The 27,394-nt window shown below is 49.8% G+C and overlaps 3 protein-coding genes across 5 annotated transcripts; all 3 read right to left on the bottom strand.

The window, feature by feature from the left end:
- Positions 1-472: 472 nt before the first annotated feature.
- Positions 473-5,595, bottom strand: NGRN (neugrin, neurite outgrowth associated). Its single transcript, XM_002919780.4, has 3 exons — positions 5,387-5,595; positions 4,871-4,981; positions 473-1,577 (listed from the first exon to the last, which is right to left on the bottom strand). The coding sequence occupies exons 1-3, from the start codon at positions 5,548-5,550 to the stop codon at positions 968-970; spliced, it is 885 nt and encodes a 294-aa protein (XP_002919826.2). The 5' UTR covers positions 5,551-5,595; the 3' UTR covers positions 473-967.
- Positions 5,596-5,656: 61 nt separating this feature from the next.
- On the bottom strand, positions 5,657-26,922 carry LOC100478837 (tubulin polyglutamylase TTLL13P). Of its 2 annotated transcripts, XM_034667863.1 has the most exons (16): positions 26,817-26,922; positions 18,086-18,248; positions 16,677-16,947; positions 16,307-16,347; positions 15,443-15,561; positions 13,166-13,296; positions 12,769-12,925; positions 12,243-12,386; positions 11,797-11,882; positions 11,287-11,518; positions 10,617-10,801; positions 8,726-8,911; positions 8,272-8,452; positions 7,790-7,969; positions 6,892-7,210; positions 5,666-6,550 (listed from the first exon to the last, which is right to left on the bottom strand). In XM_034667863.1, exons 3-16 carry the CDS (start codon positions 16,934-16,936, stop codon positions 6,294-6,296), a joined length of 2,478 nt encoding a protein of 825 aa, XP_034523754.1. In that variant the 5' UTR covers positions 16,937-16,947; positions 18,086-18,248; positions 26,817-26,922; the 3' UTR covers positions 5,666-6,293. The 2 variants fall into 2 exon arrangements, with proteins under 2 accessions (XP_019655799.1, XP_034523754.1); XM_019800240.2 differs by lacking the exons at positions 18,086-18,248; positions 26,817-26,922 and adding an exon at positions 17,434-17,710 and having other exon boundaries at positions 5,657-6,550; positions 10,608-10,801.
- On the bottom strand, positions 19,645-27,158 carry GDPGP1 (GDP-D-glucose phosphorylase 1). 2 transcript variants are annotated; one of them, XM_002919779.4, is made up of 3 exons: positions 27,134-27,158; positions 26,817-26,925; positions 19,645-21,146 (listed from the first exon to the last, which is right to left on the bottom strand). In XM_002919779.4, exons 2-3 carry the CDS (start codon positions 26,820-26,822, stop codon positions 19,980-19,982), a joined length of 1,173 nt encoding a protein of 390 aa, XP_002919825.2. In that variant the 5' UTR covers positions 26,823-26,925; positions 27,134-27,158; the 3' UTR covers positions 19,645-19,979. The 2 variants fall into 2 exon arrangements, with proteins under 2 accessions (XP_002919825.2, XP_034523756.1); XM_034667865.1 differs by lacking the exon at positions 27,134-27,158 and adding an exon at positions 23,285-23,320 and having other exon boundaries at positions 26,817-26,912.
- Positions 27,159-27,394: the final 236 nt, after the last annotated feature.

Below are 27,394 nucleotides of genomic sequence, written 5' to 3' on the forward strand. Positions count from 1 at the left end.
GGTTATAATGAAGTAGCTCTAAAACAATCAGTAAATTAAGGGGCCGATTATCCATTCTTGCCCACATCACAGTTCTCTTGGAAAAATCTGATAACAGCTGTAAAATTAGATGTTATTCATGCTTTTGAAAGTAGCTGCAGATTATGCTGAGGGCCCTAACGCCTTCGCCTGCTGTGTTTTTTTTGGGGGGGCGGTCAATCCCCCATACTCCAATCTCTTTCAAAGCCCCAGCAACTGAAGCAAAGAAGAGCTGCTTTAGACCAGGCGATTGGGGAAGGCCTAATGTCCCAATCCTTAGCTGTCAAAATCTATTATTAAGCAGGGTGAACTGCACAGGGCCCTTTGTTGGGAACTCCTCAGGCTCCATCTCTCTCCCAGTGTTTAAGCACGAGGGACCCTTTGCCTCTTTCCCTCCCTCACTCTCCAGGTTCACAGGTAAACCCTCCCACCCCAGAGAGCACCAATCGACACAAACTGCTACATTTTACTTTATTTTTGCACATTAAAAAAACAATTGACTAAGCAGTTCCAGAACTATTAGTTTTCATTATTACAAAAGTAAATGAGGTCAGAAGGCAAACTTTTCATTTTTTTCCCCAAACATATATTGCAAGTATCACAGAAAGTCCTAACAACACATGCAATACGGGCTGGCTTCAACATACAGACAGCCCAAGCGAGAAGGGTGAGTGCTAAAGATCCATGTGGGTCAGACCAGGAGCAGTGCTCCAGGACGCTAGAATCTTCCCAGCCAGTCCTTAACCCTGCCCTGCCATACACACATCCACCCTGTGAAGTTCACTGCCTTCTGTCAGATTCAAATCGGAGCAGCTCTTTCCTCCCGCATTCCAGGCTCATCATTTCCTCCTATCCCAAGGTGGATAATCCATACACAGAAGTCCAGGAAGCTCCAAATATACTCTCCCAGCTCTGTTTCACTTGGCATCTCCACAAGCCATGCTCCAGCTCAAATTCTGTACAGGAAGTTCCCATTGCTATCGAAGAACTCTCGCCCCCTCTGGACTACTTTGCTGCTGAAGTTCTGATCACCCGGCTCCTGTGCCTTCCAATCTTCCAGTTTGGCACTTGGCAATCCACAACCATCAGTTCCTCTCTTGCCCGCACCGTCACTGGTGGAGTACTTCTGCAGCTCTCGCTGATGACCCAGGGCTGCTGCAACAGGCATGGAGCGCTCCTCCTCCAGGAACTGGATTTCTTTATTCCCTCCCTTCTGTCTCCTTGGTGTATTTGTACCGTAAGTGTTTGATTCTATCACATGCAAAGCTGGGCTGTAACCCCAGTCCTTGAAAGAGGATTCACCCCTTGGCCTCAACAAAGAGCCTGATTCAGAGTGGCTTGCAGACAGCGACTTCAAGTTATCCCCAGAGCTGGGGAGCTGCTGGAGTGAGTGGGCAAGCCCAGCTTTCTTAAGCACTTTTTGATCCTGCTTCAGTTTCTGCTCCAACGTGGGTACAAACTTGCTTTTTAAAACCCTTCGGATCACATCAGTGCTGACACCAAAGCCTTCAGCTAATCTAGGAACTGACCAAGACTCTGCAAATTCTTTATGTAAAAACCTATGGGAAAAAGGAGCAGGTTTTCAAGTTGTGAGGAGTCTGCTATCAAAGAAGCCAACTGATAATACTAAGGATATTTACGTTGAAAAGAAGAGGGCTCGGAAAAACTGCAAACATAGCTTGTATCTTGTGCCACTAAATGGCTGCATTCCATTCCTGTGTGCCAACAGCAACACCCAACCACTCTTAAGGCACTTTATTTCCATCAACTAAACTCCTCCCACTGTGCACCAGGCCCCAGGTAGATCCTGGGGGTTCATGAAGACTGTCCTTCCTTTCAAAGAACATACAATCTGGTGGTGGAGACAGATATATTAACACATACAACACCACTATGATAAGTTCTAGCAGAGGACGCTGTCAGAACACCTGGGAGACCCAGGGACAGGATATCACAACACCTGCGGTGTGGCTAGGGAACTGCTTCAGAAGTCCACCTACAGCTGGTCTGAACGGATGAAGGTACTAAGCTGGCAGAGGGGAGGAGAGGAAGAAGAGATCAAAGGTATTGATGATAGAGAGCGCAGCATGTAAAACGCAGAGCAGCACATCACCATGGCTGGCAATAGTTCAACCTGTCTAATGGTGAGGACAGGAACAAGATCATGTCATGCTTACAGAGTCTGGAGTTCACCCCAAAACAACAGTGAACCAAGGAAGGATTTTTAAGTGGGTGTATTCAAAAATAGCAGAAGAATTGCAATTTGGGACATGCAAGCTATGGCAAATCATAAGCAGGTCCAGGAAGGATTTTAAGCGGTGGAATGCCACAAGCAGCTTTTCACTTTGAAGCTCAATCCAGGGGTAATTTTCGGTGGCAGGACTAGAGATGGAAAAATCGGTCAAGAGGCTGTCCTGGTAATCCAGGCCATCTGAATGCGGCAGTTGCAATGAAAGCAGAAAAAGGAAGAGTGCTGAGAACTGTTGCAGGAAGGCCAAATGGTAGAACTTGGTAAGGACTAAATATTGGGGGAAGTAGGCAGAGATTCAGGCTTTCAGCTTGAGTGACTGGTGGGACCATTCAGGGGTAGAGTGAAAACAGGAGCAAAATGAAGTCAACAGGGAACAATGATACATTTTCTTTTGTTACGCTGAGTTTGCTATTTTATTATGTTGCGTTTGAAAAACGTGAGACATCCGAACAGAGATGGTCTAGTGCAAGGCTGAATATATACAGGTCAGAAGAAAAACGTGGACTGGAGATGACAGATTTGGAAGTCATAAGCGAAGAGCAGGGGTGGCTGAAGCCACATGAATGACATAGGTGGAGATAAAATGACCAAGAACACAACTCTAAAAAACAGCAGTATTTATTTATTTATTTTAAAGATTTTATTTATTTATTTAACAGACAGCTAGCGAGAGAGGGAACACAGGCAGGGGGAGTGGGAGAGGAAGAAGCAGGCTCCCAGCAGAGGAGCCTGATGTGGGGCTCGATCCCAGGACTCTGGGATCACGCCCTGAGCCGAAGGCAGACGCTTAACGACTGAGCCACCCAGGCGCCCCCAAACAACAGTATTTAAGATAAAGGAGGAACAAGGAGAGCCCAGGAAGGAAAGTGAGAAAAGGAGCCCTAGAAATAGAAGTGACTAGTACCCTGGGTCAAAGGAGAAGAGAATTTCAAGAAAACACACTACAAGATGAAATGTGCAGAAATATTAGAGAGGCTAGAGACTAGAGTGTCAGGAATGCCTAGCAGGGAGGAAGTCACTGGTAAGATTTGTGGACAACGGTTTCACTGTTGTGACAAAACAAATAAGAAGGATAGGCAGCCAGGAAGAGCTAGCTTGGAACAAAAGGATGAGGGAGAACCTGAAGCTGACAGATGTAGCTCTCTGAGGAATTAGGTACGACTATGACCTAGTGCAGAACATTGGTCCTAGACAAGTAAAGGGCTACCACTTCCCCTCATTTGTAAATACTGCGAATGGGAAATTAAGAGGAAGACCAAGAAGCTTTAAAGGGCTCTTAACTAATGGTCAGTTTTTTCTTTGAAGTAAAAGGATATCTATTAACCACAGAAAGGGAGGTGACAGGAAGATCTGGACAAGCTGCTGTTCAAGAGGGGAAGGAGGATGACACGAGAGAGGTGCTCCAGGCTCACAGAATCTCCCTGCTCCACAGAATCCCCTTTCTTTTAAGTGTCAACTTCAGAGCCATTCTGATAGGAATGGAAAAGGACACATAACTTATGGAAGCCTACTTGGCAATATTTATCAAAATGCAAATCCACTTGCCCTGGCACCCAGCAACTCTACTTCTGAGAATGCACACAACAAACAGCAGATAGGTGGAATACTGTGTACAGCCACTAGAGCACTATCTGTGACAGAAAGTGAATGGGAACGACCCAAATACACAACATGAAAGACTGTAACGTTAACTAAATAATGAATTACTGGGACGCCTGGCTGGCTTAGTCAGTAAAGCATACAACTCTTGATCTCAGGGTTGTGAGTCTGAGCCCTGCGTTGGATATACGGATTATTTGATAAAATCTTAAAAAAAAAAAAAGAAAGAGCGGCGCCTGGGTGGCACAGCGGTTAAGCGTCTGCCTTCGGCTCAGGGCGTGATCCCCAGCGTTCTGGGATGGAGCCCCACATCAGGCTCCTCTGCTGGAAGCCTGCTTCTTCCTCTCCCACTCCCCCTGCTTGTGTTCCCTCTCTCGCTGGCTGTCTCTATCTGTCAAATAAATAAATAAAATCTTTAAAAAAAAAAAGAAATATGTGAAAAAGGAAAAGTGTAGAACAGTATTTACAGTATTGTGATTAAGGAAATGAAAATTAAAATCTATATTCATACTCGTATTTGCATAAGGAGACCTGGAAAAAGGCACAAAAATAGTTCCACAGGAGCCTGGCTGGGATTAAAACTTTTTAATGTATATACCACAGTATACTGTTTCTAATTTTGAACCATATGTAATGTATTGTCTATTCAAAACAACAAACATAAAACTTAAAACGGATCTCTAAGATTTTTAAGATACGGATTTTCTCTTCAGAAAAATGTCCATCACCATGAAAGCCCCCATCCCTGAACTTAGCTTAAGAACGTCACGATCTACGATTCTGAGGTTAAATGATGTGATGCCTTGCAGCTTACTATTTTAAAATTTCAGCAAAAACGAACCGTGTCCTAATGTCAAAAACTATTAAATTTAGATGACGAGCTTACGGAAATTCGTTGTATTATTCTACTTGTCATTTAGAAATCTTAAATAAGAAAATAAACTATAAAAATAACGTTCTAGGCCCCCGTATCCGTCACTTCTCAACTACAGCGAGTCTTACCGGATCTGCTCCATGGCTGCCCACGTCAGGGTCCTGGGCGGGGCACCCGGCGCCTCCATTTGCCTCCGAATTTTCTGGAACCGGGCGGCTTTTTTCTGTCGTTTCAGGGTGCTGGGGGAGAGAACCAATGGCAGAAGCCATGCGTGGGAGCAAAATGGGTGGCTGAAGAGCCTCAGGCTAAATCACCAAGAGCCCAGCCCTCTTCTCTTTGTTTGCAAGGGCAACCAGGCCATGTGTGTTGGCTCAGACCTGCTCCGTACACCTCCCAGAAATCTAATACCTAACACAGCCCGTAAACATGCCGAACTTTCTAAACGGGTGATGAAATACGTCACTGGTGAAGAAAGCTGTGGTCCCAAAGGAGCCGCACGCCTGCCCCTGCGCCCCTGACAACGGGTAAGAAACAAGGGCTGCGGCGAACGCGGCGGCACGACGCCGGGCTCCAAGGGGGCGCGGCCTGGAGCGCCGGGGCGCGATGCCCTGCTTCAGGCTGAGGGCTCGGGAAGGAGCCGGTACCTCTCCACCTCCTGCAGCTCCCGCTCCTCCGGCTCCCAGTCGGAATCGGGGTCCGGCTCGCGGCCAAGAAAGCCGGGGTCTGCCACCCCCCGGGTCGCAAACCCACAGCGAGCGACGGCAGCACGGACACGACCGCCCAGCAAGAGGCTCAGAGTCACCGCCATGTCGACAACAACAGCCTCCACCACCCCGAAACGCGCAGTACCGGAAGCGTGCGGGCGGGGCGGAAGTGGAGGGACGGGCCGGAAGCAGGGATAGTCGCGCGTTTTCCGGCTTCCGGCCGAGGGCAGGGTATTTGGGCTTGAACCCGTGCGCGGTCTACACTTCTGGTTGTGAATGTGGAGAGTATTGAGCTTGAAAAGCAAGGGCCGGAATGAGGTAGAGGACGCTCCTGCAAAACGCCATAAACTTTAATAAAAAGACGGATTCATTTGCCAAAAGCCGCCCCTGCGCCCCAACGGCTGCCCAGGCCGGCCTGTCTCCGCCACGGCGGCGGAAAGGGCGTCCCCTCGGCGGTCCTTTGGTGGCGACAGCCTCTCGCCTTGAACCCTCGCTCCTCTGGGAAGGGGTCTCCTTTTCGCCTGCATGACCTCCCCGCACTCGGGGTTCAGACCCATCACCTAGCAATAAATCCAGGCTAAGGTTTGGAGGCCGAGGATGAGGGCATGGCCGACCTGGGCTCCTCTTCATCTTTTAGTCTTTACGGATCTGAAAATAGTCTTAGGGTATTGAGGAATTCTTGGCGTCTGCGTGTTTTGCCTTGTGCAAACAGGGTTCCTGGCCAGGCCTTTTCCAACTGAAGCTTGGTGGCAGTCTTTCATTTAGCAACGATTGAAGGCCCTCTGCCCCTTTGGAAACCTGAGGGGGCTCTCCAGGAGAGGTTGAGCGCTGGGCTTCCATTCTGCATTTACCTGTGGTGGCTGATGTCAAGGAGGGCGGTGGTTCGCAGCATCAGGGGTGCAGAGGCAGGGCAGAGAGTGAGATCCTGGGTCTTGGGTGCTCTGTGTTCAGAGTCTGCCGCGGAGGGCAAGGCGCAATCAGTCCATGAGCCACTTGCCACTTTTTCTGGTTGCAGAAGATAGCCCTGCTTTGGGGTTAAAGAGGATGGCACTGATCCTGCCAGGGCTCTGTTTATGGCTTCTAGCCTTCTGCTGGCTTGGCCTTCTGCAGTGGAAACATGGGTCCCCTGAGTTGGTATTCACAGGTGATTCACTCACCTCTTTACCAACTGTTGCCCAATTACCAACACACATGAATGGCATCCCATGCTCCCCTCCAGCATCTTTACCACACTGTAGTTTAATTGTATTTGCTTGTCTGTTTCCCTGTTAATGTGTGTTGAGTGCTGGGACTGTACTTCTGCCATTTCTACAGGGGTCCACTACCTAGCCCATTCCTGCACTGGTGGAAGTGCTGTGTTATATTTTGGGAATATCCCAGCTGTAGTGTTTGCTCGTGGGAATTTACACAAGTCAGAGTGACCAAAGCTAGTTTTGCATACTTACGGCTAGTGAGCCTGACTCTGGCACTGGAAAAATAGCGCCTTCCAGATGTCTTCATTGACAGTGAACAGGGGCCGATGGCTGCTGGATCTCCTATCCAGTTGAAGTTTTTTGGCTGTAGGTGGCACCAGGAATGATGTGGAATTGCAGCATTCATGGTTGGCAGTGGCCCTAAGATCCTGGGGATCAACTCGTGGGCCCGAACTGGATGCAGGAAATGAGGAGGGCCCTGCTTTTTGGCAGCCCCTCTCAGGAGGACCAATGGGACCAGACTCACAGATGGCAGTTCTTGACTGCCCAGCCCGTCCTGGTGAAATCTAGGCTAGAGGAGAAGAGCAGCCCCTTACCACATTTCTTGTGAGGCTGGATGGAGCGGTGTGAAAAAATAGGTAACTGAAACATCTCTTCTAGGCTGTGACCACTATTTAACCCGTTCACTCCTTTGGGGCTCAGCAAAAACTGAGGACCCAATAGGCTTGCTCCTAGCCCCAGGGAGTAGTGAATGTGGCAGCTCTTCTGTTGGCCCAAGTCTGTTTACTTATCGCCTGATAGAGCCATGGCACTGGCAGTGCTAGGGAGAGATTACAGAGAAGCCACCGAGGGTGGTGGCCTTGTTCTTTGTCAGTCATGAGTTTGGGGTTATTACAAGACTGGAAATACAGAGAACAGGTCTCTCAGAAGGCTGGGAGCTTCTCTTTGCCAGATGTCATTACTACAAACAAGGGAGCTTGGGAACAAATGCAAAAGGAACCAAGAGACCCTTTCCCAATACCCAGCATACTCTGCTTTCCCAGGCTCCGTGCCAGATACCATCCATTAGCCGCCTGTGCTGTGGCCACCACCATGTGCTGCTGCAGCCCTCTTTCCCTTGTTCTGTGAGAGGCTGCGCAGGGACCCTCACCCGATACTCATGAAGTTTTTTCTGGCCCTGGTGGCTGGGGTGCAGCATGCGCGTGAGCTGCTCTACAATACCCAGGCTTCGGATGAGATTCTCCCTTTGTAGCAGGGCCTTCATTCGCTCCAGCTCCTCCTCTTCCACAATTTCTTGAGGATGCATGGTGTCCAGGTGTACTGGTAGCAGCTACAAGGCACATGAGAGATGAATGCAAGATCTCCAGAGGTGAGTCCCACACCATCAACAGGGATGGCTGCGGGACTCCTGCCCACTCTACCCCTCCTTCCCTGTCCCTTCCTTGATCCCAGCGGAAGGTTCCCTTTGCTATCCGTTCTCTCACCCCCTGGTCCACCAGGTCAGATCCAGTGTATTCATTAGGAACCCCTCTCTCTCTTATACAAGAGGAGGAGAGGACAGCAAAGATTCCCTTCTCTAGGAGTCGCAACCCATTTCCCGTAGAAAGTCAAGAGCTACCAAACCCCCGACACCTCTTTCTCCCGGGTCCGGTTCCTATAAACCAAGCGGGTGGAAAGTCCCCGGAGCCTGGCCCTGGATCGGCTCTTCTCTCCTGCTGATTCACCCTGGTTCTGGTCCCTGTTTCCCTTTCGCCTCTTACTGCCTGAGGTCTCCTGCTGTTCCTGCTTAAGGCGGATCTCTTCCAGTTGCTGCCTGACAAGACACAGCAGCTTCAGACACTGAAGAAATTGTGTTGGGGAGAAGCAGGGTGAGGGAAAGTGGGGAATTATGGTCTGTTGGGGGGACTGACGGGAGAATAATGAAGAGGAGGGTGGGAAACCTACTAAATGGAAACGGAGTCACTAAGAGTCTCATAGGATATATGACTCCATACCTGTTGGCTCAAGTGTCTGGCTTCCTCTCTACCCTGCTGGGGAGCAATTCGCCTCCCCCCAATTGGACAGAGGAGACTGCAAGGCAAAGTACCTGGCACACTCCTCTCTGGCCTTGGAAGCAGCAGTCTCTTGGAAGAGGGAGCCATTGTGCTTAAAGAAAGGTGCGTACTTCTCCGTGTCGGGCCTAGGGTAGATCCGCCGGTATCCCCCAAGGTGGGAATCCTCATAGCGCTCCTGGTCCAGTATTGCTGCGTGGGACGACTCAATTTGTTCTCGCCTGTGGAAACCAAGCTCAGAGTGAGTCAGGAGGACTGAGAATGTTCAGTGAGGAAAGGAAGGCTGGCCAAGGCTTGGAGGATCCGATAGCTTCGGGCTTTTCTGGCCAATGCCCATGTAGGGAAAGCTGCCAAGGCCATCTGGCCAATCCCACCTGTGTGTAGCCGTGGAAATAGAGGCTTGACTTCCAGAAATCTGGTTTTCATCCTAAGTGCAAAGGGGTCCCCTTGTAAGCTAGCACTCCCAAGTTATCACAATCTTTTAGGTTTCTGATTATAGAGTAATATATGTGAATTAAAGAATGCAGAAGCACAAAAGGATCAAACCTTGCATAATCTTACTGTGCAATTAGCATATTGGTTATGAGCAGGGACTCAGGGGCCGGACCGAGTCTAAATCCTAGCTTTGCTACTAAGTACCTTGCTCTTTCTTTATTCCTTCCTTCCTTGTTTCAGACAAAAATGGAATCATACAACAACATTTGAAAATGGCTTCCTGGTATTCAAGTGATTCTATCATTGTACTTTTATTTTTTTTTAAAGATTTTATTTTTAAGTAATCTCTACACCCAACCTGAGGCTCGAAGTCACAACCTCAAGAACAAAAGTCACACACTCCACCCACTGAGTCAGCGAGGTGCCCCAGTATGTTTGTTTAGTAAGTAGTTAAGCGTCTGCCTTTGGCACAGTTCATCCCAGCGTTCTGGGATCGAGCCCCGCATCGCATCGGGCTCCCTGCTCAGCGGGAAGCCTGCTTCTCCCTCTCCCACTCCCCCTGCTTGTGTTCCCTCGCTCGCTGTCTCTCTCTGTCAAATAAATAAATAAAATCTTAAAAAAAAAAAAAAAGTCCAATAGTTTTCAGCCCTTTTCCCCGCTGAAGGACATGACTCATACAGTCACGTGTGAAGTCCAACCGTGGGTATTTACAGTTATACTTCCCCTCTATTCACACATTTGAGTGCCTACTGTGTGCCAGGCCCTCAGGATATCATGACAAATCAAATACACACTGGCCCTGCATATTGCAATGCAGGTGGGGAAGAGCACTGTTGTCATGGGAGTAATTCTAAATCTATTCCAACTCATTCATATTATTATTAATATTATAATTTAGTATCAGCAACAAATCACCATGTTTGTAACCCATCTTATAATGAAAGCAACAGTGGGTGAAAAAGACTGATTTAAACAATCCTTATTATTGAATGACTAAACTGTTTTCTGTTTCAGTATTATAAACTTTCTGGAGGAGCTTTGTTAAAAAAACAAAACAAAAACACAAGAGCAAAGAGCTCATCAAACCACATAAAACTCCTTATGTGCTAATGTGTAATAGCTCGAAATGATACCGCTAAGCATGGTACAGAGCATGTGAAATTTACACTATTGTCTGGGTAAAGGGAGAACAATCTGTATAAATATACATACATGTACGTATGTATGCATTAAATGTTTGTGTGAGTATACACGTGGCCCTAGGAACATAGATTGGCTTCTCCAGAGGGGAGACAGTCGCTGGAGAAGACTTAAGAGATTATTCACAGTATCTTTGGAATTTTGAACGCACTGTCTCTGATATGTAATATATTATCTGTGCAGAAGAAAAGCTGTTCTTCATACTAATCAGCCCCAGACCACTCCCGCCACTAGAGCAGCACTCTCACGCCCAGGCCCATGCTAACCAGACAGCTCAGACACCTGCAGCACCTGGCTTCCCGTGGCTGCTGGTGGCACTGGAAAAGCCGCTCCTTGACTCGTCGCTTGTCCTCCTCCATCACCTTCCTTTTGTCACAGCCACGGAGGTTGACAAGGGTCATGGTATCACAGAGAAGTGCATCCTTCACTTCTCGATCAAGGCAGGAGTCGGTGGTGAAGCTTGGAGAGTGGTTTACCTGCCAGGAGGAGTCATTATCCACCCCGTTCCCAGACCACCCAAGCAGGTGTGGTCCCTTGCGGGCCTGACTGGAGGGTCTAGTCAAGACATCCCCCTGCAGAGGCCTCAGCCAAGGAGGCTGGATATTTCTGACCTCCAAGGCCACAGGACTCTGCCACAGAGATTCCATCAATACACGGGCTGGTGAGAGCGAACCAGACAGCCTGATTCTATAGATACAGTGTCCCTAAAGACAAAGATTACATGACGAACTCTTGAGATCCAAATCCTGGATTCCTCTGGTGGGAGCCAGAGACCACTAAGATTTGACTCAGCAGGTCAAAAGCGGAGAGATCTTACGCCTTCTGCCGGTTCGTCCCCACCCCAGTGCCGCCACTGTCCCCCATTCTCTGTTCCACCAGCTGAGTGCACTCCTGTCCCAGGCGTCCTGTTCAGGGCAGCCTCTGGACCTTGGTTTTGCAAAGCCCAAAAGACATTCCTCACCTCCAGCAGCCAGGGCTTCAGGTTGTGGTCCAGCAAGATGTCAAAACCAAGGATCTCAAAACAGGCACATGTACCTCCACGCAGATATTGGGGAAAACAGGATCGGTAGTTGTGGCGAAGAACAGAATGGGCTGAGATGATGGTTTTGATGATGATGTCCTCAATGTCCCCCCACAGCTCTCGGGGGTCGTAGCCGTGTTCTCGCAGCCAGGAATTGAGTGTCGACAGCTTCCTGCGAGGCCCAGTGCTCAGAGGAGGACCATTCTACACCAGTGGGTCTGGGCCGCAGGCAGGAGGTCCCCTACCACTAACCCTACTTCAGTGAAGCTATGTGGGAGCTTGGAGTGGGGCTTAGTTATCAGGGTGTGGGGCGGGGCTGCACTTAGAGATCAAGCACAGGACAGGTGTCTGTAAAGGTGGTTTTCCTGAGCAATTGGCTTCCCAAGAGCCAGCTCAGTTTCAAGGGCTGCTGAGACTATAGGGCTGAGGGGCAATCGGAGTAGGGGGTACCTCTTACTGCCCACAGCATCATCTCGGACAAAATTCTCATTGTGTTTGTTGATAGCATAGTTGGTCAGATGCATGCAGACGTCATCCTGGGAAGAGAGTGCCCCTGTGATTCAGAATTTCCCTGCAGCACCCCTCTCCAGCCCTTCATTGCCTTGTTATTACTCATCCCTCCCGAAGATGGCTCATCTCCTGCCCCTCTTCACCTCAGAACTGTCCCATAAGCTCCTGGGGAAGGGGGTATGCCAGGCTTCTCCGGGGAGGACCTTGCAGCAGTCACCACCCACCAAATACTGTCCTCCCCGCCAGGTGCCAGGGTGCTCACTGGTTCATTCCTGGCTCATGGGTGACAATGACAAGCCTCTCTCCCTGGTTTCTCCATAGAACCTCAGTGCTCATGAGAAGAGGGCACCACCCTGCTCCCCAGGACTGCCGGATGGCCCCCTTACCAGGTTGGTGTGGCTGGGCTCCACGTAGGGCATAGTGGCAAAGCGAGCCAGGCCCTCCTCATACATGAAGATCCGAAGAGGGTCACAGGACGTGATCAGGACATAGATTCGCATATCAAACTTGAAGCCGTCAATGAGGAAGGGCTAAAAGCAGGGAAGAATACCTTTGAAGTGCTCGTTCTATCCCATGCATTGTTCTAAGTGTTTCTAATCATAATAACTCATTTAATTTTCATAATAACCATATGAAGCTTAGTTACTGCTATTATTTCCATTCAACAAATGAAGAAACTAAGGCACAGAAGGAGTAAGAAATTGCCCAAGATCACCTCTAAGAATTGAGAAAACTCAGATTCAGACCCAGACAGGCTGGCTCTGAAACATGGCTCTGGACTGCCTCCAAGATAAGGGGAAACAGCAGGAAGGGCAGGAGCTGAAGGGGAGGCCGGCTTCCTCTCTGGCACTGGGAGAGACGAGGTGCCCTGGTGCTCGGGGAGGGCCCCGGTGGTTCCGAGACACCCTTCACCTTGGAGATGTATTGCTGGCAGATCATATGCTCTCCTGGCTTGATCTCCCGGGGATTTCGGGTGATGAAGATGCCTCGTCCCTGGCAGCCACTATCCGGCTTGCAGATGTAAGTGCGGGTTTTTCGCTGATGACCATAGGACTGGAAGTCCCCAAAGCTACGTGAAGAGAGAGGCTGGTCAGAAGGGTTCTGTGCATCAGAGCTGGGCCAGACCCTGTGGAGTTGTCCTGTCCACGCTCTTCCTGGAGCCTCAGTCTCAAACCTTCTTTTCTTAGAGCAGCTGAAACTCTCATCCCTTGAGACTTTCTAGGTCACAAGGCCAGAGTCTGGAGGGAACTGAGATGGTGAAAGCTTTCCTCCCCAAGGATATGAGCCTGGGGAGCGGGGGCTCACTCACTCTGCAGGGAGGCACCAGGTGCGGGGGAAGATGTTGTACTCGGCGGGATAGAGTTTCTGCATGCGGTTGAGGTTCCGAGCCAGCAGGTCTTTGCGGCAGATTTCCGTCATGCCCGGGAAGTGATTGATTTTCTGAAACGGAGCCAGCTGGTTATCTACCCCCACCAGCAGAGTAAGTGGCAGTCCCTGGGGCCGTGGGCATACCAGGAGGACTGGGAAGGTCAAGGTAGGAGTCAGAGTGGATGGGGTGCCTGGGTGGCTCAGTGGGTTGGGCATCTGACTCTTCATTTTGGCTCAGGTCATGATCTCAGGGTCCTGAGATCGAGCCCCTCATCGGGTTTTGTGCTGAGCGTGGAGCCCGCCTTGGGGGCTCACTCCCCACACAAGGACATGCATGCATTCTCTCTCTCTCTAAAAAAAAGGTGGGGGGGGTGCCTGGGTGGCTCAGTTGGTTAAGCGTCTGTGTTTGGCTCAGGTCATGATATCAGGATCCTGGGATCGAGCCCCGAGTCGAGTCGGGCTCCCCACTCAGCAGGGAGTCTGCTTCTCGCTCTCCCTCTGCTCCTCTTCCTCTGCTCCTCCCCCCTGCTTGTGCTCTGTCTCGCAAATAAATAAAATCTTTAAGAAAAAAAAAAAGTTACCGTGGGGGTAAACCCTGTACCCAATACCCCAAGGGAGAAAAGGAAGTTTCCCTAAGGCAAGTAAGAACCTCCTCCTTGGCCTCTCCCAAAACACACATCCGCACTGAGGTCAGGAAATGAGGGACAGCAAGATGGGTTCGCCAGGACTTTGGGCCTTCCACCCACCTTATAACATCCCCCCAGACCACCGGGGACGAGTCCTATAAGAATAATTGGTGCATGGGAGCACAAGCAAATGAGAAACCATTTTCCAAAAGAGCAAAGGCAATTGAGCAGCTGTCCCAGGAATGCACTGCCATGCCACCCCCAGGATACGACGTTGCCAGGGTGCCTGCTGGAACCGCAGTGCCGGCAGGCAGCATCTCGCGCTGCTTCTGGGCTGTCTCACTGGCTTTACCACTCGCTAGTTCCAGGAACTTAGTGTTTCTGAGCCCTGGTGTCCTCTTAACCAACAGGTATCCGCCACTCAGGGTTGTTTTGAGAATGTAATGAGTTTTAAAGTGTAAGAGTGTAAAAGCACTTGATACAGTGCCTGACATTCAGTACACCCTCAAGGAACGGTGTTAATTATTGTCTTACGCATCTTCCATCCGCTCCCTGCGTATCCCTTCGTTAGGGCTTCTCGAGCACTTCGAGCTCACTCTGTGTCTCTCTCGGGCTCTTCTCCCGTGACTTGTTGTAGGACAAGTTACAATTTCCTTGACTCCCTTCCTGGCTTCCCCTCAAACTAAGCCTGCAGACCTTTTTACATTCTTGTATTGCTAACCACTACCGAGACCCAATTAGAGGTCTGGCTCAGTCAGTGGAGCGTGTGACTCTTGATCTTGGGGTGCTGAGTTCAAGCCCCATATTGAATACGGGGATTAACTTAAAAATGAAATCTTTTTTTAAAAATAGATTATAATTTTTGAATGGAACAATTACAAATTCTACTGTACTGGAAATTTTCTCATGTATTTTTTTTTTAAGATTTTATTTATTTGACAGAGAGAGCACAAGCAGGGGGAGCAGCAGGCAGAGGAAGAGGGAGGAACAGGCTCCCCACTGAGCAGGGAGCCGGATGACTCGATGACTCGGGACTTGATCCCAGGAACCTGGGATCATGACCTGAGCCGAAGGCAGATGCTTAACAGACTGAGCCACCCAGGTGCCCCTACAAATAAAATCTTAAAAAAAAAAAGACCCAATTAGAGGATAACCAAAATACTATGAAGAAGTTATATTCTTTTTGTGGGCCCATCCTTCCTGACTTTCTTGCTGGCCTGCAGGACCCCACACTGACTCTCATGGTAGGCTAAGCTGCTTAGAAGCTGGATCGCTCTGCTGGCCCCGCTGTTTGCACTGAAGCTGCCTTCCAGCCTTGCCCTCAGCTGGGCTCACCTGCCCCAAAGGGGGCCAGCTGGGCACAGATGCCTCCAGGCAAATGGGGCCCAGCAGATACTTCCTTCCTATAATGTAAGTTCCAGAAACCCAAGAGGAGAATTTTTCCAGTGGAGCAGAAGCCCTGGCCATGGCCTTTCCTGCTCTGCCAGGGGGACAGCCACAGAGGGCAGCAGCTGCAGGTGCCCGAGCAGGAGGGCGGGAGGACACATCTAGGGGCCATGGCCCCTTTAGGCTCTTGGGTCCGGAGGTTGCACCTGAAACCTCTTCATGTCCGTGACTCGTTCCAGGGAGACAGAGCAGTCTGTCCAGTACACAGTCCACTCTTCGTCCTCCCCCACCTCCTTCAGGCCACACATTTGGGCTGCCCGACGCACTGTGGAGAGAGGGAGGTCAGTGGTGCCAGCCGGGACACTGGCAGCAAGCCTCGTGACTGTAGCTGGGTCAGGTGAGGAACAGACTCGAGCAGAGAGTGGGTTGAAGACGGAGGTGATTCTTACCTCAATGCTGCAGCTTAATTACCATGTGACAATTCCAAGTTCATGAAGCCGTCAGGGCCCTTCCAAAATCTGTGACAGGGAAAACTAGAGCCTGGCTCTCTGCTCCTGTCAGTCCTCTCTCTCTTAATTGGGATGGTATCAGACCTGCAAAGCCGACCCTCTGGAGGCGTCACACTGGCACCTCCCACACTGGGTGGCCCCTGGCACGTGGCAGTGGGCGCAGAAAGAGACGAAAAGATAGCTGCCCTAGCGGGTGATTTTTTTTTTCTTTTAATTCCTGAAGATCCCTCAAGGGCTTCTTTGGAAAAAAAAAAAAAAAAACAACCATATTGACCTGTTCTCATCTTAATTCTGATAAAATCTGGGAAGGGCGGGGCAATGGTGATCTTCAGTCAGCTTTTTTCTTGCTAGCTAAGGTCAGTCTGTCAGCTAACTGGGGGGTTCCCACAGTACCACTAAGACTAAGTGGAACTAATATCTCAGCTGCTAGTGGCTCAGTACAGATTACAGGCCAGCCCAACAAGATGCAGGGGTGGGAGCCTGACTGCGGGACCATCCCCAGAGCAAAAGCTGCAGGTGCCCTCTTAGGCAAAGTGGTGTGTGAGTGAGCTGGGTGCTTACCGCTCTCATACTTGCAGTTGGTCAGGTTGATGGCCAGGGGTCTGGAATGGAGGAATGGTAGAAATCAGGCAGAGTGGGAAAAAGGACAGACCCTGGGCTGCGAGGCACCCAACATATCTATAATGCAATTCATTTTCTCTAAAAGCCACTTAAAGACCAGGATGACAGACATGTGGTGAAAATGCAAATCAAGCCAACTCAAATGGCTCTGAATTTTGTGTTTTTGTAGTACCAAAAGGTTAACGATGTTCCTACATTCCCTGTCCTCTTTGCAGATTAAAGGGAAGACCCGCAACTGCTGAAGGGAGGCCAAGGGGTGACTCTCTTCTGGAGCCAGGCAGGTGAGGGGACCCAGGCACCTGTCTGTTACCTGCGTTTCCGCCTTCTCTTTCTCCTCCCAACTTCTAAGTCATCTGAGTCAGTTGGAGCTATGATTTTCTTTGGAATTTTCTTGGCTACAATAGATAAGGGAACTCCATCCCCAAATTCTTTACAGTCAGCCTTTGAGAGTTCCTGCTGAGAAGAGTCAGAAGGGATGGTAGTTTCCCCTTGAACACATTCCTCCTCGGATCCCTCTTCCTCAACGTAGTCTTCCTCCGATTCGCTGGTCTTACAGGTGTTTGGCTCCATCCTCTTAGGTTCTGAGGGGAGAGGGGTGAGAGTGAAATATGTATCAGAGCTTCCTTCCTTCGCCCAGGAAGGCCTGGAGGCGTCTACGCAAAGGACCTCCTTCACGGTGTTATAAGGGAACTTTGCTGCCCCTTCAGAACAGAACAATCCCACTGCAGAATGGGATGGTTTCCAAGTAGGTAATGGGGGCTAGGGAATGCCTGTGAAACATTGGATTCCCCGACAAGCCCTGATCATCCAAGATCACCCCTCCATACAACACGCTGGGGTTCACGTAGAAGCTGGCAGGGACCATGACCATGGCTTTTTTATTCCTGAATGGGAAGGGGGAATGGCTGGGCTCTGGGGGGACCTTCGATTTTAAAGTAGAGCTGAAAGTCAGCGCTCCTTTCCTTGTCCCGTGACTCAGGTTCTCCATGTGTACACACTGGCACTTGGTGGCTAAGACCCCTTGGGCTCTGCTGCCGGACGGGGAGCCGCTTGCGGACACTGCCCACCCGAGATTTCGAGGAAAGGGGAGGGGCTGCTGGGTCCGCCCCTAGCGGTCCGAGGCTGGACTCAGCTGGTCGCTCATGTCCGCCCTTCGCCCGGCTCCTGCTCCTTCCCGGGCGTCGCTGGGCCTCCGGGACCACTTCCTTGTTCCACAGGACTGGCTGTCCCCGCCGATCGCGAGGGGGAGCCCGCTCCCCCCCCCTTCCGGGGTTCGCTCCTAGCTCGGAGATCCCGGCGGCGGCCCTTCCTTGAGCAGGCCAGCACCCGCAGCCGCCGCCGTCGCCATGGACACGAGGACGGCCCCCATTGGAGAAGAGTTCTGGGGGCGGGGCCTTCCCGGAACCACACCCACTTGGGCGTGGGCCGAGGCCACCTTGCGCGCAGGCTCCGCCTGCCCTGGCGGTGGTGGTGGCGTGCCGTCGGGGCGGCCCCGCTGCGGCAACTCTCGGGGTGCATCAGCTGGGACTTACAGTCCTTCCGCATTCGCGCCGCTTCACACACGTCTCATCCCAGCCTGTCTCCAACCCGCGGGCCGAGCCCAGAATTTGGCCAAGTCTGCGTTCGGTACAAACACCTGCTTGCCTTTCAGTTTTTTAGTAACCTGAGCGGAACAGCCCCCGCGCTCGGGAGGCACAGCGGTGAACAGCGCTCACTCACCCTGCTGTGCCGAGACGGCTCCGCCGAGTGACCAGACGGCCTCATCATAGCGCTCCTTCACCGTCGCCTTCACTGCCGTTCCTGACGTCCATGCACTCGGACTTCTGGTCGCTACCTTCACCGAACTCAGTCCAACTTGTCATTTTAAGACTATCCCGTGTGCCTAAATGTAGAGGATACTTTAAAATCTCCCTCCTTTAAAAAGACGTGGACATTGCCTGACTCATACATTTCTTGCTGTTTCTTCAGCATATATTTTGTTACTCCCTTCTTGAAATGCTTTGGAGTCCCTTGCCTTCCAGGACTATCATTTTTCTCATTCTTCCCACAAATATTTAGGTTCCGGGCACTATTCTGGGACCTGAACCATCACCAGTTCTTGCCTGAATTGGCACCATGAAGCAACCTCTTAATTGCACTCTGATTGTTCTTCCCTCCTCCATTCCACCCATCCATTACACCTTAAGTATTCTTTCTTTTTTAAAGACTTTTCATTTACTTGACAGAGAGGGAGAGAGAGAATAAGCAGGCAGAGCAGCAGGCTCCCCTGCAGAGAGCCGGACCTGGGGCTTGACATGGGGCTCGATCCCAGGACCCTGGGATCATGACCTGAGCTGATGGCAGATGCTTAACCGACTGAGCCACCCAGGCGCCCCTTAAATATTCTTTCTAATGCCAATTTGATACTCCCCAATGTAAAACTCTTCAAGGTTTCCCATTAGATCAAATCCAAAACCCCTTGGTTACATAGGCCCTCCACCAAAAAGCAAGCAGAGGTGGAGAGACGCTGGGCTGGATCCTGCCTTTCTGTGGTGCTTGAAACTGAGGACAGAGGGTCCCCTAAGTGTTCCACAATTAAGCTGAGAAAAAGCTTCTAAATCCCCTCCTTGACAATTCACAAACTATCTAAACAGCTGAGAAGTACCACCATAAAGAAAACCTATTAGACCCCCTCTCCCCTTTCTTATGGAAAAACTTAGTTTGGTCAGAGAAGGCTTTCCTCTGAACAGCAGTCCTGGGGGAAAGCCCTGCCGTTTGGGCTCATCACCTGGGACACAAAGTCCGCTTTGCTGTAATGGTCATCTGTACTTCCTTCAGACTGAGCGAGCAAAACAAAGTGATGTTATTGGAGCGCGTATATGCAAAGGTTCACAGAAAGAAGCATAAGCTAAAATTACTGCAATGTGCCAAAGAGGAAGTCGACCCAAAATTTTTTATAGGAATTTAAATGTCAAATATATATTTAAATGTAAATGTTAAACTTTTTTTTAAAAGGTTTTTTTATTATTTATTTATTTGAGAGAGAGGGAACACTGGCAGGAGGTAGCTGGAGACGGAGAAGCCAGGGCTTGATCCCAGGCTGCTGGGATTATGACCTGAGCTGATGGCAGACGCTTAATGACTGAGCCACCTCGGTGTCCCTCTGCTTTTTTTTTTTAAGATTTTTTTTTTGAAGATTATTTATTTATTTGACACAGAGAGAGCACAAACAGGCAGAGCACTAGGCAGAGCGTGAGGGAGAAGCAGAATCCCTGCTGAGCAGGGAGCCCAACATGGGGCTCGATCCCAGGACTTGGAGATCATGACCTGAGCTGAAGGCAGATGCGTAACTGACTGAGCCACCCAGGCACCCCCCTTCTCCCTTCTTAGTAACAGGTTTGATATCCCTGAGGCTTGTCCACGAAGAAAGATGAGAAGCAGATACATTCGTGACGGCTCACTCATTCAATTTATTCTATGGCTTCTTCTCTTTACAGAGACCACTTAGCAGTTCTTTATCCCTCCCCTTGGGCTGAGATGGGTAAGGCAGCAGTCGTGGAAGCCCAAATGACCACTGTGGACAGCTTTCTGGAAAGGGACTAGACCAGATAGAAAATAAATACTTCTAGAAGAATTACTGCTTGTCCTGGGCTATCAAGGCCACCAGTGCTGCCTGTACTTTTTCTGCCTGGGCCGGGGGCAGCAGACAATCTTGAATGAGGGCCAGAGCAGCCGCCTCTGTCAGACTGTCGAAATCCTGGGACGTTTTGACAGGGAGGTGCCCGGCCAGCTCACAGAGGGCGACATTGAATGCCTCGCCTTCCTTTACCCCAAAGCTGGACTTCCGGGCCCACAGAATTACTCGGATGCCTGTGAGAGCAGAGGAAGGTGATGTCTTTCCAGGTGGGGCCCCGCGGGTCACAAACAAATTATGGGCAATGTCATGGTCAGTCAGGTAGTCAGTGGCCCGACATACCCTGCCTATCAAGGCCTCCAAGTCAGGCCCTGGCCCACTTGTGTAGAAGAGGAAGCCGGGAGCTGGGGGGGCCTGGAGCAGATGCAAATGGCCCCCGGGGTCCAGGGGCTTGCTCGGAGCCCCCTCCACAGGCAGTCTGTGAGCCAGGTAATACCCGTGCAGGTGCAGGTGGTTCACCGAGGCCAAGCCGCCCAAGCTATTGAAGCCGACGCGGAAGCCTGGGTGTGAGCTCAGCAGCACAGCCTCCACGCCGGCCCGCAGTGCGCCTGGCAGCAGGCGCTGGGGGAGCCCGCGGGTCGGCTCGGGCACCAGCAGCACGTGGCCCCACTCCAAGGGGCTGACATTGATCATCACGAGGATGTCCTCTTGCTGGAGAGCACCTGGGAGATCGGGCTCCCGGAGCAAACGGAAGAGCACTTCTCCTGGCCGGATCTTGTTGAAGTTAAACTGTTCAGGGTCAAATGCCTGCTTCACACTCCGGATGTTCTGGGGGCGCCGCCTCTGCACACCTCGCTCCACGTTCAGCTGAGCCACAAAACCCACAGCGCCAGGGAGGGTTTGGGTCTGCAGCTCCCCCAGGCGGTAGCGGAAGAGCCCTAGTTCCATCCGCTGCCTCCAGGCGGAGCAGAGAGCAGAGTCGAAGCGAGACCGCGGTGTCCTGTCCAGGAGGCTGGGTGCGGTCCTAGGCCACTGAGTCCCTTCCACCACAAGTTCCTTCTGCCCATAGACAAAGTCAGGAATGCCTTGCTCTTCCCAGTCCTTACTGTTTGGAGGGAGCAAATAGGAAGTCTCATTTGAATCCTGTGGAGCAGCCATGGGGCTGACCTGAAACAATCGTTAAGAGGTGAAAAATACATGATGCCGTCCCATTTCCAGAGATTTTATTTTGATTTTCAAATAAATTTTACTTTGTGTTCTGATTACAAAAATAATCTATGCCTTTGGGAAAATATTTTGAAAACATGGAAATCACCTGTAGACTAGCATTCATTTTTGCTGAATTAAAAAATATACTTCTTCTTTCTAAAGGTTATATATATTGAGTAAATGGAAGAAAAAAATAAAGATAAAATACAACCCTTATTCCAATGCCTGGGGAGAACAAAATCACCATTTACATTCAGCCTTTTTTTCTTTTGAAGATTTTATTTGTTTATTTGAGAGAGAGAGAGAAAGAGCACAGAAGGACAGGGAGAAGAAGGCTCCCCGCTGAGCAGAGAACCTGACGTGGGGCTCGATCCCAGGACCCTGAGATCATGACCTGAGCTGAAGGCAGATGCTTAACTGACTGAGCCACCCTGTGCCCCAGCCTTTTTTTTTTTTTTTTTTTAATTAAGTAATCTCTACATCCAGTGTGGGGCTGGAACTCACGGCCCTGAGATCAAGAGTCACACGCTCCGGGGCGCCCGGGTGGCTCAGTCAGTTGAGCATCCAACTCTTGATTTCAGCTTGGGTCATGATCTTGGGGTTATGGAATCGAGCCCCACGTTGGGTTCTGTGCCCAGCATGGAGTCAGCTCGGGATTCTTTCTCTCTCTCTCTCTCCCTCTGCCTCTTCCCCCACTCATGCTCTAAATAAATAAATAAAATAAATAACATACAGGTCGTTGCCACTTTCATATCTGTTTGGTGCAATGAACATCCTGTGATTCTGTTTCCAGATGTTTTTATTTTCCTTTAAAATAAAATCCCAGTCAACCACTGGCTCAGGCTTTTGACACTCTATCAAACTGCGCTCCAGAAAACTGTAGCAGTGTTCCACTGTATAAGAATGGCCAGAATTTATGATCTTACTGATATGTGGAATTTTAGAAACAAGGCTGCCCTCCAGAAAACTGTAGCAGTGTTCCACTGTATAAGAATGGCCAGAATTTATGATCTTACTGATATGTGGAATTTAAGAAACAAGGCAGCCCTCCAGAAAACTGTAGCAGTGTTCCACTGTATAAGAATGGCCAGAATTTATGATCTTACTGATATGTGGAATTTTAGAAACAAGGCTGCCCTCCAGAAAACTGTAGCAGTGTTCCACTGTATAAGAATGGCCAGAATTTATGATCTTACTGATATGTGGAATTTAAGAAACAAGGCAGCCCTCCAGAAAACTGTAGCAGTGTTCCACTGTATAAGAATGGCCAGAATTTATGATCTTACTGATATGTGGAATTTTAGAAACAAGGCTGCCCTCCAGAAAACTGTAGCAGTGTTCCACTGTATAAGAATGGCCAGAATTTATGATCTTACTGATATGTGGAATTTAAGAAACAAGGCAGCCCTCCAGAAAACTGTAGCAGTGTTCCACTGTATAAGAATGGCCAGAATTTATGATCTTACTGATATGTGGAATTTTAGAAACAAGGCTGCCCTCCAGAAAACTGTAGCAGTGTTCCACTGTATAAGAATGGCCAGAATTTATGATCTTACTGATATGTGGAATTTAAGAAACAAGGCAGAGGATCATAGGGGAAGAGAGGAAAAAATGAAACAAGATGAAACCAGAGAGGGAGACAAACCATAAGAGATTCCTAATCATAGGAAACAAACTGAGGGTTGCTGGAGGGGAGGGAGTGGAGGATGGGGTAACTGGGGCGGGTATGTGTTGTAATGAGCACTGGGTGTTATATAAGACTAATGAATCACAGACCTGTACCCTGAAATAAATAAGACACTATATGTTAATTAACTGAATTAAAAAAAAAAAAAAAAGAATGGCCAGGGTTTCAAAGCTCACTACTCCTTCTATGGGAACAGCTTTCCCACTCCTCGGTAGGGATTCCAAATGGCCAGGCATAGAGCCATTTGGGTGAGGATGACCCAACGTGTACGTAAGGGCCAGGGCCAATCCTTCACGGGGGAAATCAATGGCTATCTTCATCTCCCACCAGGCTCCTGGAGCCCTGTGGACCGGGAGGTGTCAGGGTCAAGGGCCTGTTGGTTCAGACAGGATTTCACAAGGAGGCTCACCTCATCATTGTTCCCTCAGCTCTGCTGGTCCAAAAACTTGACATGATTAAAACAGAAAGGAAACATTAAAAAACATACAAAACGAGATATCAAAAGTTGAGTTTAATGGGTACAGAGTCTCAATTTTATAACATGAGAAAGTTATAGAGATTGGTTACATAATAATGTGAATGTACGTATCACTACAGAACTGTACACTCAGGGGCACCTGGTTGGCTCAGTTGAGCATGCGACTCTTGGTTTCCGCTCAGGTCATGATCTCAGCGTCTTGAGATCGGCTGAGCCTGTGTTGTGCTCCGTGCCCACTGGGGAGTCAGCTTGAGATTCTCTCTTCCTCTGCCCCTCCCCACTCGCTCTTTCTCTCTCTTTAAAATAAATCAATCTTGGGGCACCTGAGTGGCTCGGTCGGTGAAGCGTCTGCCTTTCCGGGATCGAGTCCCGCATCAGGCTCCCTGCTCAGCAGGGAGTCTACTTCTCCCACCGACCCTCCCCCCTCTTGTGCATTTTCTCTCTCACGCTCTCAAATAAATAAAATCTTTTAAAAATTAATTAATTAATTAACTCTTTACCAAAAAAAAAAAAAAAAAAAAAACCCTTTATGANTAACCGCTATGTATCAGGCAATGAGGGCACAGTAGCAAATAAGGTGAAAAGGGCCCCTTTTGTCATGGAACTTACATCCTGTGGTCCAGTCAGACAAGGAACAAATGGTAACTGTTCATGTTATTGGCATTCCGTGGAAAACAAACATGTGATCCGATAACGGAGAACGGATAAAAGGTGGGATCGGGGCACTGTACTTCAAGAACAGGGTGGGGTACACCCTCCGAGGTGCATGCAAGAACATGCAAAATGAGCAGAAACCTGCAAAAAGCCAAGGAAAAGGTGCTCTAGGAAAGGAAGCTGCAAGCCCGTGCCGAGAACAGAAAGAAGGCCAGTGCTAACTAGAGCACGGCCAACAAGGGGAGGGGGCAAATGAGGCTGGAGAGGAAAGCAGGGGCCAGATTAGCGGCAGGCCCTCAGGCATCATGGTCAGGCGCCTGGGTTTTATTCTAAATGGAATAAGGAATCACTGGGAGGTTCTAAGCAGAAGCACCATGTGATACTTTATAAACTTTTTTCAGACTGCTGTGTGGAAGGTGGATGCAGGGGAGCAAAGCGGAAGGAGACCATCTGGGAGACAACTCCGATGGCAAGGTGAGCGGAGAGGGCGACGGGATGGCACAGGTGGGAACGGCGATAGAGAGCAGGGGACGAGGGTCCTGTTTGGAAGGCCAAACCAACAGGGCCTGCTGACAAGTGGGCTAGGGGGACTGAGGCACCGGGAAGACCTGGGAGGGCCTGAGCTTCAGGAACGAGGTACCCTGGAGCAGCCTTTACAGGGATGGAACAGCGGAGGGCGGTTGGCGGTGGGAACAGTTGATCAGAGAGGGGATCGAGAGTTCAGTTCTGATTACTGAGTTTGAGATGCAGCCTGAACGAACATCCGAGAAGTGTGTAGACCGCTGACAGTCAAACCTGGAGGTCAAGGTAAGGGGTGGACTGGATACAAATACGGAATAACATTTTAAGCTAGGGGCTATAGGACCAAGGACCCAAGACCAAGATGACCAAGGATCAATCAGCAGTGACCACGTGACAGGATCAAACCTTTCCACGAAAACCAGGCGCAAGGGAGCACGGGTCGCATGTCTGTCTTGTGCCAGGCATGGGCTGGGGGATTTCTAGGTTCTCTTAGGTGACCTACCTTCACAACAAGCCTGTGAGCTGGGTATCATCCTGAGACAACGGTGAGAGATTAAGCCTTAACGGCTGACCAGGTGTTTAAATTCCTGCTCTACTAGTCACTAGGGCTGTGACCTTGAGCCCCTGGAGTGAAGTCCACAGGCTTAGCTGTGCCTCCCTCGCTCACCTCCTCTCATTCCACTCTTCTCGCCTACTCTGCTCCTTACTGAACTTGTTCCAGCTCAGGGCCTTGGTGCTTTCTGTGCTTCCTGCCTACAATGTACCCTTCTCCCAGATTTTCTTCACCGGGCTGGCCCCTTCAGGTCTCAGATCAAATGTCACCCCCTCAGGGAAACCTGGTGTGGCTCTCCTATCTCATGTCCCATGGAAAACAGGAAGAAGGAAATAATATAAACAGGGAAAAGATGTCTTAGAAAACAAAACAAAACAAAAAGTAGAGCTCAAACCCAAGAGTTGGTAGTTACGAACAAAACTTGAAGAGATCCAATAAAATAATTTCACAAGAAACACTAGAAGCTGTTTTTTTTTTTTTTAAAGATTTTATTTATTTATTTGACAGAGACAGAGACAGCTAGCGAGAGAGGGAACACAAGCAGGGGGAGTGGGAGAGGAAGAAGCAGGCTCACAGCGGAGGAGCCTGATGTGGGGCTCGATCCCATAACGCCGGGATCACGCCCTGAGCCGAAGGCAGACGCTTAACCGCTGTGCCACCCAGGCGCCCCTAGAAGCTGTTTTTAAAAGTTTTACACTGTTTCATGAGTTGGTCAGGCACAGGCAGGACAGTATGCTAAGCAGACTCACTGTAAGTTATTCAATAACTTATAATGAGAAACATGCCAAATTATAATCAGAAGGTTGTTCAACAAAGGGTTCGGCACCAAGTGTGGTGGCTGAGAGATCTATGTCACAGCTGGTCACCATGGCACAGGGCCAATTTCCACATCTTCACTTCAAAGAGATACAGTCTCACCACAAAGTCCAGGGACTGGCCTTGGCTGGCCAGGGCTCCCGTCCCTCAGTCTAGTACAGAAGACACTATGATGGCTTCCTGTTCTTCGCCCACCCTTTTACTAACGGATTCTTGAACAGAAAGAGCCTGCTGTCAGTCAAGATGATCGGGTTGGAACGGGACTACACTCACTGACCGATTTTGCTGTTCCCACTGCTTTGCAGTCTCCACTTCTTGGAATGGAATATTTCCACAATGGTGGGACTCCCCGTTGAGATAGTGAGTGCTCCTAAAGCCACTCAGATGAACACCTTATTGAGTGCTGGGGAAGCTACGGTCACTCAGCAAACAGTTACTCAATGACTGCCACCTATCAGATCCTGCAGATCACGATTCTCGTAGCTCTTCATGGAGCTTACAGTCTAGTGGGGGGGGGCAGACGTTAACCCAATCAATACCCAAGTAAACCTAAGTTGCCAACATGAGACAGGGCTGTCAAGGAGGAGCACCGGCTATTCTAGAAGTATAAGATTCCTCATTGAGTCTAGGGAACCAGGAAAGGCTTCCCTGAGGCTAACATGGAAAAGGAACTGAGAGCCCATTGTGGTGGGAACCCAGAAAGCCAAGAGAAGAGGGCAGAGGGAGGCTGAAGTCAGATTTCAAAAGGCCGGTATTTCGGTTTTTAACCATTTATTAGTTTTAAATTTAAATCACCATGATCATATCTAGACTTTCCAAAGATCAGCAAGTAGAATGAATCAGGAGAATCAAGAACTTAGGCCTACAATGTTGTCAATTATACATCGATAAAGCTGAAAACAAAAGAATTAATCTCACCTCCATCTCCTCTCTCAGCTTGGAATCCTCACCTTCTGGAATAGTGGAGGTTCGTTCACGCGTGCATGCATCCAATTTGTTGAGAGCCTACTCCGGGCCAAGCATTGTCCTAGGGGTTGAGAGGACAAGAGCAAACAGGTCAGCCTCAGTCCCTGCAGTCTCTTGGCGCGGGGTCGGCTCGAGTGAGGTCTACAGCCATGGGGAGCCGTGAGAAGAGTCTTAGACTAGGGTGACCTCTTTCTAAGCGCCCGAGCCTAGACAAGTCACTTGAACCCTTTCCCCGGACCTGTTTTCCACCTTGTAAAACGGGAACCTACCTTGCAGGGCTCTTGTGAAAAGCGAGGATCACTATGCACGGCTCCTGCAGTCTGCAGACCCTCAGCGCACAGCCTCAGTCATTTCTGGAGGTGGCATGCACGTGCGGCAAGGGCGCAGTGGCAACGTCAGGATGAAAAAGTCCTCGCCGCGCGGATGAGCGGCTGGCCGCCTTTGGCCACGTTGCGAGTCTCGAGCTTTCCCGGATTTCCAGGTTCCAGATACTTCCCTTGGGCCCCGACCGCGCCCAAGGCCGCCGCCAC

This window comes from Ailuropoda melanoleuca, chromosome 9, assembly GCF_002007445.2.
Source record: "Ailuropoda melanoleuca isolate Jingjing chromosome 9, ASM200744v2, whole genome shotgun sequence".
Taxonomy (NCBI): Eukaryota; Metazoa; Chordata; class Mammalia; order Carnivora; family Ursidae; genus Ailuropoda; species Ailuropoda melanoleuca.

Coding starts and splice junctions, on each gene's coding strand:
- NGRN (XM_002919780.4), bottom strand. CDS start 5,550: ATGGCGGTGACTCTGAGCCTCTTGCTGGGCGGTCGTGTCCGTGCTGCC. Junction 4,982..5,386: donor GAGCTGCAGGAGGTGGAGAG/GTACCGGCTCCT, acceptor TCTCTCCCCCAG/CACCCTGAAACGACAGAAAA. Junction 1,578..4,870: donor GCAGCCATGGAGCAGATCCG/GTAAGACTCGCT, acceptor TTTTTCCCATAG/GTTTTTACATAAAGAATTTG.
- LOC100478837 (XM_019800240.2), bottom strand. CDS start 16,936: ATGGAGCCAAACACCTGTAAGACCAGCGAATCGGAGGAAGACTACGTT. Junction 12,926..13,165: donor ACCTGGTGCCTCCCTGCAGA/GTGAGTGAGCCC, acceptor CTCTTCACGTAG/CTTTGGGGACTTCCAGTCCT. Junction 7,970..8,271: donor ACCGGACCCGGGAGAAAGAG/GTGTCGGGGGTT, acceptor TGTGCCTTGTAG/CTGCTACCAGTACACCTGGA.